The 14,984-nt window shown below is 25.0% G+C and overlaps 1 protein-coding gene across 1 annotated transcript in view; it reads left to right on the forward strand.

The window, feature by feature from the left end:
• LOC142319721 (homeotic protein spalt-major-like) overlaps positions 1-8,635 on the forward strand; it is a 504,375-nt gene extending 495,740 nt beyond the window's left edge. The window contains exons 6-8 of the mRNA XM_075357316.1: positions 2,846-2,991; positions 5,998-6,162; positions 7,354-8,635. Of these exons, the coding sequence (XP_075213431.1) occupies positions 2,846-2,991; positions 5,998-6,162; positions 7,354-7,662 (620 nt within the window). The 3' untranslated portion in view covers positions 7,663-8,635. The remainder of the gene's footprint in view (positions 1-2,845; positions 2,992-5,997; positions 6,163-7,353) is intronic.
• Positions 8,636-14,984: the final 6,349 nt, after the last annotated feature.

The raw sequence follows: 14,984 nt of genomic DNA on the forward strand, positions 1-14,984 counted from the left end.
CTGGTCATTTAATAGCAGTAAATATTGATTTAGAATAGATTTTTTAGACTCTTATTTTTAGAAAAAATTGCACATTCAAGTTTATGGAAATGTCAGAATTTTTAATTTACTGAAAATTAGCTGACACAAATCATATTTTCTGTTACAAACAAACATCTTATCCCATTTTTATGAAAAGTATTATTTCTCACTACTGTACACAAACATGCATCTTATTACACATGTTACATCGTCTAATACATCTTCATCAGACATCAATTAAATTGAACTCACTAAAACAAATATATTTTTCTAATGGAAATGTGGGAAAAAAACAACACTGGGAAGTCCATATATTTTAGAATATTAGATTCATACCAACTAAAAGTACCACTTTTCACTTACCTCAACCCCTTTGGAGCATTAGTTCAGAAAATAAGGAAGAAAAGATGAAGTTCTTCCAATACATTGCATAAATAAATAGTCACAAGTTAATAACAACCTGCAGAGTCGATAACTAATATCCACTGACAGTAAAAGACATGTTATATAAAATATAAATATAAAAAATATACCTTTTTGACAAAAAATAAATTATGTTAACAAAATTCAACCAGCAGTCACATACATGCACAAAAGAAGATTATTGTATGGTTCAAAACAGAAACAAAATTACACTAGATTATATATAATATTTACAAAACATGACTGACAAATGTAGCAACTAAATACAAAGGAATTTACAGACTAAATTGTAATGATTGGACTAAATAGGACAAACTGGATGCACCAGTAAATAAAAGGATACCGATAAATAGATACCAATAAATAAAAGAATATTTATTTTTTAGATAAATATAAAAAACATAATGAAAAGAACCAAAATTAAAGAAATAACCAATACCCAAAATCAAAAATACATTACCCACACAATTTATTTATAAAGTAATCAACCCAGAATATAAAGAAATTCTGTTTTGATAATAAACAACTAAACAATAAGAAACTAATCCAAGCACTACACAAAACATAATATATATATGTGTGTGTGTGTGTGTGTGTGTGTGTGTGTGTGTGTGTGTGTGTGTGTGTGTGTGTGTGTGTGTGTGTGTGTGTGTGTGTGTATGTATGTGTGTGTGCGCGCAAGCACGCACATGGAAACATTAACCATAACATGCAATTTTGCATACAGCACATAAAAAAATTCTTTTATCAAATTAAATACCACTCTATTTAGCTGTGTGACATGAAGAGAACAGCCCCTTTATTGTTTTATATAATTTTTACATAAAAATGTATAACTAGCACCACCTATAGTACTAACGTTATAAAAATTTGATTAGCAACACATTAAAAGCGGTTTATTTGTTTTAGTAGCCTTGCTAATTTATTTCATTACATTAGCAGCAGCTACCACTTATTACAAAAATAATTCGTTAAACATTACTAATGTTAACACATTCCAATACTACTATAACACTTTTATTCATCACTCTCCTTCCAGCAACTCATAGTATGACATTGGTTATTTATTATAGCATTTGATAACACTAAAATTATAAATGAATTTTAAAAACTTATTAGGTTTTAAGGAAAAATCATTTTTAATTATCTAAATGACCTGTAACCCCAGTTAAAATGGATAACTAGGATTTTATTAATTGTAAACAATTTAGCTTAGAAAGTTTACCCTGATATTTCTTCTAGAACTGTTCTAGGGGGTAATACCTTGTGTTCCTATTATAGAGTAAAACTTTTTATGACTGTTGTTTTTTTATATTTGCATTATCATTTTAGCTGTGTAGGTATAAATAGATGGTACATAGAATAATTATTTTTATGCCTTAAATATTTCCAAGTAAAATGTTATTACATTAATTTTTTTTCAAATATTAAAAAAAAAGGTTTATTAGAATGTAAAATTAATCAGTAGGTTATCTATTTAAATATATATATATTTTTTTTAAAATTATTTCTAGTTTCAAAACAACTAATCATTTTTCATTTAGAATTTAATTTACTATAGTGTGACAGTGCAAACAAAATTCTTTTACACAGCAGCAATTATTAGTTATTTCATAACATCTCTTTTTTATTGCTGCTGATTATAGTATTATTAATTTAACTGCAAAACCATTGATAATTTCATTATTATTTAAAAAATTTTTTAAATGTTTCAGCTGCTCGATGTACAGTGCATAACAAATGTATAATTTTTTTTTTTACATTATTTAGCACATGCTTAATGTAGATGTTAGCTTGACCACCTAGTATTCATTATTTACAAGTAAATTTTATATTTATCTTTTTAAATCTTTATTAAGTTAAGAGATTAATTATTGTATATAAATAGTATAACGTTTGCATTTTATACACGTATAGAAAAATATATTTTTTATATACATTTAGAATTTAATTTTTTTTTATTCCATAATTATTGAATTGGCTTATATTAATAATTATATCGCATTACTAACTGTAAATGTGCTTCTTAACTGAAAGCTTTTATTTATAACCTTTGCTCGTAATATATTAAATGGTGCTCAGTGGTTTGGCAAACCTGTCTGTAACAAAAAAAGGAAACTAATTGTAATAATTAAAGGTTTTAAATTTAAAGTCTTCTATTTTTATCAAAAATGATTATTAATTAATAGATCTATTCAAATATTTTATCTTTAATAAAATCTGTTGTCTGTTGATAATAAAGTTATATAACTAATACTAAACAGAGGAAAGATGTTATTTAAATTAATAGTAATTATAATAATAATGATAATAATAATTATTTAATATTGTCGGATAATATCAGGGGTATGAGAGTAGTTGACTAACAGCACGTGTGTGCGTGTTGTGTGTGTGTTTGCAGGCTTGCCAAAGCACTTGTGCCATGTTTGCAATAAGAACTTCTCTTCGTCATCAGCGCTTCAGATTCACATGCGCACCCATACAGGCGACAAGCCATTCCGGTGCACAATCTGCCACAAAGCCTTCACGACTAAAGGCAACTTGAAGGTAATAAATTGATAATCCTTTTCAACAAAAAAAGAGAAAAAAATGATTTGAAAAAAGTAGTAAAGTAATTGGTTCTTAATTGCACCTTTATATTTATACATATAATCCAGCATTTTTATATACTATCTTAAAAACATTTCTTCTTATTGATTTTTTTTAAGTAATAAACTATTATTAGTCACACAACAAAATAGTTATTATTTATTTCCCAATTGTAATTATTTTTAAATCTTGTTAAAAATTATGCCACTACTGAATCCAAAATATAAAAAAACACTATTTTGCTATTGAAATGATAATTTTTATGAAGCTTAAATGTGCTTATATGTTTTTACGCACATTAAAAGGCTTTTTACATATATTTTTTTCTTAAATTATACATATGTTACATATATTTTTCATAGATAATTATAACATAATGATGTTACACCGGTTAACCATTTTTTTTTTCATTGAGTCATTCAAAGTAAACTGAGAAAGTAGTGATCTGCTACTAAGTTATATATTTCTGTATTACTAACACTACGTTTACTTTGGTTAGAGAATTCCAATTTGATATAATTGTCCTAATTAAATGTAACATCAACAACTAACAAAGAAATATTTTTAACATAATTAACACTCTTGTAACATGGAATGAATAGCCAACTTTTTTCTTATTATTTGTTCAGCTCCCAGCTCTGTGAAGCATTTTTTTCATACAAAAAAAATTCTTTGCATAATTTTTACTTCAATAAAAAGGATTAATTTATTTATCATGATTTTTATTATTTTAATACCAGTAAGTCAAAATTTTAATAATATTTTTTTATTGTTTGCTGGATTAGTTTTTAGTTTAATTTATTGTACTTACCTTTTTCTTGTATATGTATATATTTTTTTATTTGTTTTCTGTTTACATTAATATATATTATTTTCTGTGAACTTGTACCATTTACTAATTATTTAACGTATTATTGCTTGAATATTTAATATAATAATAGTGTATAAATTACTTGAAAACTAATATCAGTCCTATTTTTGTAAAACTAGTCTTATTTAATGAGGAGAGTAACAAGAATTCCTAAATGAATATAGTTTGAAAATAATGTATGTAAAACATTCTATTCACTTTCATTGTTGAAAAGATTTATAATTCCCATTTACTAATGTAAAATTTGGCATTTTGCTGTCTTATTCAGATGCTCCCTGGATTAATAAGCGATAAGAATCTGGCATTTATATATTAATTCATCTCAAATTTCAAACGTATGTTTCTTTAGCGTAAAACAAAATAAATAATCGATTAGAAATTTGTTATATCTTTTCATTTTGCCATTTTTGAAATTTATGTTTCCAGATGCTACTTTTTAAATTGCATCTAATATATAAAATATACATTATATTCATCAGTCGGTTGAGTTGTGTGCTGAAATAATTCCCTGTATATAAAATTAATTATTATTTTCACAGGAGACTATATTATTTAAATAATGAATTACTTTCTTAAAGGAAAAATTTACTAAAGATCTTCTGAAGCACACCTCAAAATATTGTCTACTGACATATTTATATCATAAAGTAAGTTTTATTAAATCTACCACGTTAAATAAAGGACCACTTTTGAGGATACCCTCATCATCAGATGTATATACATTTTTTTTTATTTAAGTAAATAGTATAATCTACATTGTACACTATTACAAATAAAATGTACGGTCATATTATTGAGGCTTGTTAACCACAAAGGTTAACAATACATTTTAAATGATTAAATATTAATTTAAATTATAAATATTCCATAGTGTTTAAAAAAATGAATGTATATTATCCACATTTTTTTATACCCATTTTGAAAAACATTGAATTTCTAATCTTTTTTTTAATCTAATTATATTTGCAGTCTTACATTTAATTTTATGTTAACTTTCTTCTTTATCTGTTAAATTAGCGATTTTTTAATGAAAAATTTTATTATATATCTAGATGAAAAGTATAGGTTTTTTAGTTAATTATTAAACTATCTTACTTGATTGGTTATTTATAAAAGATTATTCACTAACCAATTTAATCAAATAACAAGAATAATTATTGGGAAGTGATTGTTTCTTTACAATCATGCACTTTTAAATTGCACATGCAATTTAAAGTCAAGACTGCAGTATTACAACTATTTAAACCTTTAAACCTGTAGGTATGTAATTCCTTTAATTATTGTAATTATATATTACAAAATATTATACTTGTGTTGTTATAGTTATTGTGATACAAATTTAATCTCAGAGAATGATACAGAACAAAATTAATTTACATACATATATTATTTTTTTATTTAAAGTTATATTGTAAAAATATATGTTTCTTTTATTTAAAAAAAAATAAAAATTTGCTTAGAATTTTTTTATTTATTTATAATCATCTTCGGGGTGGCACAGAGATTTAACAGCTGCCGTTTATAGAGAAAATTGATATATTGAGCCCAACCAAATAATATTTAAACAGTATTAGTAACTTCGCATTATCTGTTGTTCAGTTATTATTAACAACAACACTTCCTCGCCTGGCTATCCAAGGATGCAATATGATACAGGTACAGTCACTTTACATATAAGGGATACATCTGCCCATGAGAACTGATTCAATAAAGGTGTAAAAATATCCAGAGATTTTTGGAATATTGCAGACAATTCAGTTAAATCTTACCATTAATTTGATGAATCGTTTCAATTTTATTATAATTTTTTTTAATTAGAAATAATGCTGATATAAGGTTTTCATGTTACTAACTACGTTTTTTTTTTAGTTTGGTTTTGGATAAACTAACTCTTAAAATTTATAAGACTTCTTTACCCTGTGTATGTAAATTTTTGAGTTAAGGTGTTTTTGTTGTTTAAATATCAAAATAAATGCTACTTATTTTCTTACTCTAAATTTCTATTATCATGATTCCAGTATTACTCTTATTAGTAATCCATGAGAAATTATGATAATTTTAATTTAACTATATATTTCTTTTTTTTTGTTCAGGTGCACATGGGTACACACATGTGGACCAACGGAGCATCACGCCGTGGGCGCCGCATGTCCCTAGATCTTCCGCCCCTCCCCAAGGACTCAGACTTTCTTCATCGGAGGCCAGACCTTTTTTATCCTTACCTTCCAGCCCCGTTCCTTAATGGAATGCAACAAAAGGTTAGTCACTAATAATATTATGGAAATGATTTTTATGTTATTTTTACTTTCCAACAAGCGAAAATGTGTTATGATAATCATCTAATTATATTCCTTTTGCTGTTTATAACAGCAGCATCACTCTTCTTGTAAAAACTCATAAAATCTGGAAAAATATAAATTTAAAACTGTTCTCAGCATGACCAAGTACAAAATATATGAAGTGCTATCATAAGGTGAACCTATTTACATAATATAATCTTTGATAGAAAGTAAATAATTTATATTTTTATATTATAAGCAAGATAGTCATTTCAAAGTAGTCTCATTATATATATTTATTAAACATGTTATGGTCTAGTATATTAGAATGAATAATTATTAACAAAAATCACTTATGAACATATATAAAAATCTTTTCATATCCATGAGTTCATCCTCAGTTATAAACTAGTATATCAGGTAACTATTTCCATTGTTACATGTTAAAATTGTAAAACTTGTTTTAATATTTCGGTTAACTGTAACCAATGTTCAATCAAATTGTTCCTGAAACAACGTGTAAAGATGGTAACACATTACATGATATACGTTTATATTAAGCTCTCTCTCTATTTTTATGTATTAGTGAGTGATTTTTGTTGGTAGCTTTATATGTGTCATTTTATACACCTTTAATCTATTTATTTAATAAAAAAATCAATGAACCCACCTTAAGTGGTAAATATAAGAAAAAGGTTCTTTTTATTTATCAAAAATAATGCATTTTCAAAAGCACTTTTGGAGATAATTTTAATGAGTAGAACAATCATTTTTATATTTAAAAAGGTCTATAATTTGGCTAAACTGAAATAAAAAAACTTGCTGTTTGATTTATAATCATTTACCTAAAACACCTGACCGACTTTAGTTTACTGTTTCTTTGTTTTTAAAATATTTTTTCTTATTTTATTTTAAAACTAGTTAGCCTGAGAATTATGATCTTTCATTGAATTTTTATTATAGTATTAAATGGAGTTCAGGGAATATAAAAATACTTGTCTGTTTCTCCAAGTGACATTAAATGAACTATAGATTTAATCATTTAATTATCACCTTAAAACCTATTGTGTTTGATTATAAAATTAGAAAATAATTAGCTTCATATTTATTTAGTTATTAATTAGCTTCATATTTTATTTGTTTTGTTGTTATTATTTATTTCTTTTACAGTTAAATGAGATCTCTGTTATTCAAAACGTCAACTCAAATATGAGCAACGGTTTATTGAATTTCAGTGGGTTTGGAGGTGGTCCAGGTATAGGTAATTCTGATATAAAACCGGGTTCACCTGGTTCAGATAAAACAACAATAACATCGCCTTGCCAGAGAACTACTCCACCGTTGTGGGATTTACATTATGAACGAAAACCAATGACAACATCAGAAACACAAATGGATGTATGTCCTTCACCACCACCACCACCTCCTCCCCCGACAACACATGTAACAACACAACGAGGTGAAGGATTGGCTGCATGATGGCGTCCATTAATGTTCAACTAAATCATATTTAATCATTGTTTTTTGTGAACTTATGAACATATAAGTGATTAATAATGATCCTGATCAATAATCCTGTTAATATACATATCTTGCCTGATCATTATGTGATTTTTTTTAATAGACTAAACAAAAGTGTTTTATGAGTGTTCCATAATGTAATTTATATACATTTTTCAAGGAGCAGTTTTTTATTAAAAAAATTAAAAAATTGAGTGAATTCATGTCGGTAATTATAAAACATACTATCTACGAAAGAGTGTGGCTGCAATGTTCCTATTTTGAAACTAGTCGTAATAGAAAATATCAAATAAAAAAGTGAGAATTATAAAAGAAATGGAGAGACACATCACACACATCTTTAATGAATAAAAAGCTGTTTTCACTTCTTTAATTAAAAAGAAGACAAGAAAACAGTTTGTTTTACAGATAGTATATTTAAATAATATATAATATAATTATATATTTATAAAAAAAAAAACTTATTGTATTTCAAGATAATATGTGATGTAACTGATTCCTCGTGTGTTTTGTCTTTAATATTAATAGGAGTACAAGATTTTGGTGAAATGGGACTCATATTAAGTTATACAATGTTAATAAAGACAACAGATATAGTGTTAATAAGATAATTAATGTGCATGTGTATTATACCTAATTGATTAACTGATATGATGATACTGTAATACTTAACCGGTTGTTGTATAATAATATAACAAATGGTAAGTCGTTATTGTTTTGTTTTCTATTTTTTTTTGGGACTGGGGGCAATCCTGGGTCTTTGTAAGCCCATCGTCACACATTCATTAATTTTACCTGTGATAAACTATTATTATTATTTTATTATTTATGTAATTTTACAAGTTTTCATTTTATATTTTAGGCATGTATTAATAATTTTTATTGTTCCATATTATATTTATATTATAATTTTATTTATTTATAATAAATTATTATTGCATATATAACTTTTTGTATTTTATAATATAAATATGTATTATAATTAAATTTATCACAAAATTATTGTTTGATCAAAACACAATCAAATTATAATCGCCTTGCTACAGTATGTGGTTATTTAATAGAAAAAAAGAATAACATAAAACAAATTAATGTACAATTATTATTTTTTAAAAAAATATCAAATGAGACCTCATTGTATAGTAATGAATTTAAATACAGTATTATAATTATTTATGTAATAAACATATATATACGTGCTTATATATGTATGAGCATATCACAACTAATAAAAAAACAACAAAATATATATTATTGAAATATAATTCTCAGGTTATTTTATTATCAAACTGTATTAAAATAAAATTACTATACACAAATCAGAATTAAGCAAAAAAACCCAAAAAAAAAAAAAAAAATATTTTAAAAATTATGTTACTAAAACTTATTTCAATATAGATGTAGTGATTTAATTATTTTTACAATAAATAAGAACAACAATAAAAACAATAGAATTACAGTTTTAACAAATTTATTTAATAGATGTTACATCAAAATTGTTATCTGTTTTTTATTTATAATTATTTTTATCATCATTATTATAAATTGTATATTTATTGTAATTATTGCTAAAATAAGTTAAATATTTAGTATTTATTGTTAATCAATAATGAATCATGTCATGACATGATTTGGACTGATCGTTTCATAGCATTCTGTTAGTAGACTTATTTTTATTATTATTATTTTATTATTATTACTACTATACAATTGTTTTAAATTGTGTGTGGAGACGTGTGTATGAAATTATTATTGCTATTATTATTACATATATTTACATATTTGGTGTTATATATTTATTATTACGGTATTATTACGATTATTATAAATTTTTTTTTATGATGGCATTTGCTACATTTCACTCAGTTGACAGCATAAAATTTTTTTTATTGATTTTGTTTATTTTTAGCTGTCCTAGCTGATGTTACCTGATAAATATGATTTTTCATCTTGTAATAAATTTATATCAATTTTTTTTCACTGAGAAAATTTTTTTTTATATTGTAAATAGTGTGTATATGTGTAAGGTTGTAGAAATAAATCCAGTTGTTAATAATTGCTCCTTATACTATTGATTTAAACAGATGTATAATTTTAATTTCTCTGTTTACAGTGAAAATTAATAAATAAAAATAAAAATATATAAATAAATTTATAAATATAATATGATATATAAATATTATATTATACTGCTTACACAGAACCTGGAAAGTATGTTAATTTATTATTATAATAATAATAATGATAGCATAAATATTTTTTATTTAATGATTAAAAATAGTGTAATTAATAAATACATGATAGAATGATCTCAAGTTTTTTATATATACATATATAAATATATAATTATTCTGTGGAATTTTTCATTTTTAATTCAGCAAGCCTTATTTCAGAAAATGTTAAATTTAATAAATTTTTATTGAATTCAGTATATTTATAATATAAATTAAAATATAATATTTAAATCACAAGGAATATATTTTTCTACATTTATTTATGAGAATTAATGCATGTACTTCAATCACATTTAAACAAGTTAAAAAAAATTATGTTTGTACATAAACTATGTATTTTTTTGTCTTAATTAGCTGTTTATTTTTAATTACATTTCAGATAATTGCAGTACAACTCTACTTGTCCAAACAATATTTTTAACATAAAGAAAATTATATTTATAGAATATGAAATAATAATTTTAAAAAATGGGGTGAAATTATTAAAAATATTTCATTTTTATTACTTTCAATTAGAATTTGAAATTATTAATATTTTTAAATTATTTAATAAGTTTTATTTATGACAGATCATTAAGTTTTTCTGATGAATAAAAAGGACAACAATAATTTTATCAACAACAGACACATATAACATCAATAGCCACAGCCTTCTTATTCCAAATATTTACTCGCATATGATTTAAATTTTATAGATTTGAAAAAGAACAAACAAAACACTATATACTATATAAATTCATAAATTAAAATGGATTCAAGCTATTAAAACAAAGCTATAATTACAGCTGAGGTACTTATAACACAGTTTTTCATATTTCACAGTTTCCCAGTGGGAATAAAGAAAACTTACATATACAATATCTTCAACACCTTGATAAATTTGAATATCCAATCATCAAAACACACTTCAGTCCAATTTCATTAGTTTGGGCAAACTTGTTGTACTGTATTATAGCATACATTTAACACAGTGTATTTGTGTTATAGAAAAAAGAAACTGTAAACTATTGATTAACAATAATAATATAATGATTGAAATAGTAATTTTAATTTTTGAAATTTAACCTGTGATTTTACAGTTAATTTTTAAAAAAGTTTTCATAATTATTGTAATTATTATTATTATTAATATAGTAATTATATAATGTTTATAAATCTTTTCACAGTTATTGATTCATAGTTCTGAAATACTCTTATAACAAATTAAAGGTTGTTTCACATAAAGTTACCATACATATGTAAGTAGAAGCAATGTTGAGAAAGTTACGAAACAAAATTAAGATCTCCTTTATTTGATTTTGTGTGATGAAGTTGCAGGAAATAACAGTATGCTTGTGGTAGGCCATGTAAACTGCCCTTCCTACCATCAAAATGTCTGGCCACATACAAAGGAATGGTTTACACTAAATTTTTAAAATTTTCATTTGTAGTGCTTTGACATATGGTAGCTTCATGTGGAATAACCTATCAATTACACTTAACAATGTTTTTTTTTTGCCATTATTCCTTCAATAGGTTTCATGTTTCTTATCATACTATGGTGATTTTAAGAATGCCTACTTAGTATATTAATCAAATTTTTGTTAACTCATTCAATTTTTACCATCGATACTTTCTTCTTCTACAAACTTACTGCTAATTCTGGATGTATTAATACTTTTTGGTATTTTCATCTTATTCTTTTTATAATATTCTACCACTTTTCTTGTCTCAAGTTCTTGTTACCTTACGTAACAAGATATTGAAATATTATTAAAATAATTCTATTTGTTTTATTTTGGGGAATAAAAACAATTTTAAATAGATTTAATTATCTTTGGTAAAAAAAAAAACCATGAGCTGTGAAAAGATGTTTTTGTTAGTACATTCACAATATTTCTATTATTTTAATGCATTTCACTATGTATTATTATTTTTTGTTTTTAATTTTCATTTTAAGATGGTTTGATATAAGTAAATGTTCTTATATTTTATCAAATGAGCTAAAGAAAAAAATAAAAGTACATAATTATTTGTTAATATATAATGTAAGTTATGCATTATGATGGACTAGGGATGTCAGTTAATATATATTACATAATTAAATTTTGTGCATGGGTATGTACAAATTATTTAACTTATTTTTCATACAATAGAATACATTCATTCACTCACATACAAAACACACACATACATACATACACACACACACACACACACACACACACACACACACACACACACACACACACACACACACACACACACACACACACACACACACACACACACACACATATATATATATATATATATATATATATATATATATATATACACACACACACACCACTCACTCACTTACACAAACACTTAAAACAATACAACACACCACACCCTATACAGCATCCATTAATTCTTATCACCATGGTCTGTGTAGTTTTGCACAAAATAATAAGTCAAGAGTTTTTAATCTTGTTATATACAAAACCTTTTAAGAAAAATTATTATTAAAACTTTCAGTTAATCATAAATTTTATTTTTAATTACTTCCTTATAATTTTTTCCCTTAAATTAATTTGGTTATATAATGAATTGTACATAAGGAGAATTTTCCTCCTTCTTTCTATGTAAGCCAATTCCAGGCTCACACTTTACATAAAGCAGAAATAAATTTAATAAATTAACTAATTGTAATTTCTTTTTAATTTAGTTTCACTTTTTTCTAGTTGCATTCATTAAATCATACTGTTTATTTGAATTATAGTGGATTATTGGGATAAAATTGCAAAGGTATGACTGTGTTTGTAACGGAGCATTGAAAATCATGTTATTACATGGTATGTGGAAGTGATATGTGATTTTGTGTGCATGCATGCATGTATAAGTGTGTATGTACATGTGTTATGTTTCAAAATTTGAATCTGTACATTGTCTACGTAAGATAAAGCAGTCATTAATATTATACTACAATGAAAATCTTATTTGTTTCAATGTGCATCACCTTCAAAAAAAAAACTCCACATTATTACAAACAGGCACATTCAACAAATCATTTTTTATTTAGATTTTTCCTCTCTGAGAGCACTTTACTCTATCCTCTAAATATAGCACTCCAATAATAACAAATTTTAGGCTTAAAAGGAGTGCTATTTGAGGAAAGGAAGCATTAAAAAAGATATCTACCATTAGAAGATAAATTAAAACTTATAAAGTGTACACATCAAAACCAAAATATTTTCAACCTCATTATGAACATCAATTATATTTTTAAAGCAGAAAAAACAAGAATGTACCAATAACAACATTCATTGAAAGCTTACTGAATCCTAACAGTACTTAAAACTTATTAAAAACCTTCTTTCACGTAAATGGAATTTATTCTTCCCTTCTTTTATGGAGTACCCTGAAATTTAATCCTACAGGTAGCTCTACCAAAGAAGTTGCAGATAATTAATTAAAATATCCTATTAAACGAAGTTCTATTTATTGAAAAACAAGTCGTTTGTATCTTGTTATAACTTACTACCACTTCTCTAACCTCTATATGCATAATTTCAATAAAACATTTTGTCTTTAAAGGAGTAGTAACTGAGGGACAGGACTATTTAAAAGAAAATCTTTCTCTAGAAAATACTATTTTTTTAAAATTATTAAATCTAAAATAATACTATTAGGCCAAAATAATTTCACCCTCATTCCGGACACCATAGAATTTGTTTATTTTCTTGGAATTCAGATATATTAATTGAATAATACAATGAAACACGATAACAGTTTTAAAATCATTTATTTATTTTTAACAACTATAGGTCCACACCCCAATTAACCTGTTTTGTGATAGATAACTTTTGAAGTTTGTGAAAAATGTCAAGCTTTACCAGAATTCAAACCAGAGACCTTCTGGATGACATTGTTGCTGGTACTCTGATGAAGATATCGACAAAAGAAAAATAATAAGAAACCAATTTCCATCCATTATTTTAAACGTTTTACATTAAAAATAATGGAACTTATCCATTAACTTATGTACAAAGGACATACTTCTAAAGATGCTAATTATCAGCACTTCCACTGAAAATTCATAAACTCAGTGCTACCAAATAAGGTGTTGATAATTAGCTCCAAAAACTTCCTGTTGAGTAAGCTTCATGTATGTTAGAAAAAGTCATTGATATATTTTTTTTTAATCTTTTCAGATATTAGTCACTTTTATTATAGAAGTGAACAGCCTCAATATCATAGTCATTACAGTTTCTAATCAGATCAATATTTTGAAGAAACATTATAAGCAAATACATTCAGATTAGAGGAAATTATGCAATTTTTTCAGGCTCCTGCGGTAAATGAACCATTTCTCTATACTGTATAACAACTAGAAGTACATGAAGATTAATCAGACAGTGACAAAGCACGACTTGTCACACTACTATGCTAAATGTTTTCTCCAACTCTCATCTGATGGTTAACACTAACACTAAACCAGCTGTTATAATTCTAGTATATTTTATTATAGTTATTAAAATTAAATGGCTATGAGTATTTAAAATATCTTAACTACTACATTTTTATCATATCAACAAAATAATGAGAACCTCATTTGAAAAAAAATTTACTTTTGTTTAACACTAGCAGAAAAATGCTGAAATTTACCCAATGATTTTAATTTTTTTTAAATAAAATAAAATTTTAAATAACATTTTTTTATAAACTTTTTAAAATTTGATAAATTGTGTTTGGAAAGCTGCTGTGCACTGGAATTATGGAAGTGTAATGATGAAACTTTCTTAATTATTACTTACTTTTTATTTTATAGAAATGGATATTACAATAACTGAAATAGTTTTTTAAAGGTATTGAAAATGTCCTCCTTCAACATCAATTTGCACACATTTTAGTTTGCTTTCAAACACTTTAACCAACTGATGTACTGATATATCTCATACGTAAGACCGTTTTAGTATGTATTGACATTTTTAGTTTGTCAATTGAGTGAGGCGTGTTGTGATACACTGCTTGTTTCGCTTTCCACCATAGAATACTTTCTATGGGGATAGTAATCTGGGG

The sequence above is a fragment of the Lycorma delicatula genome, chromosome 2 (assembly GCF_047948215.1).
Source record: "Lycorma delicatula isolate Av1 chromosome 2, ASM4794821v1, whole genome shotgun sequence".
In the NCBI taxonomy this organism is placed as follows: Eukaryota; Metazoa; Arthropoda; class Insecta; order Hemiptera; family Fulgoridae; genus Lycorma; species Lycorma delicatula.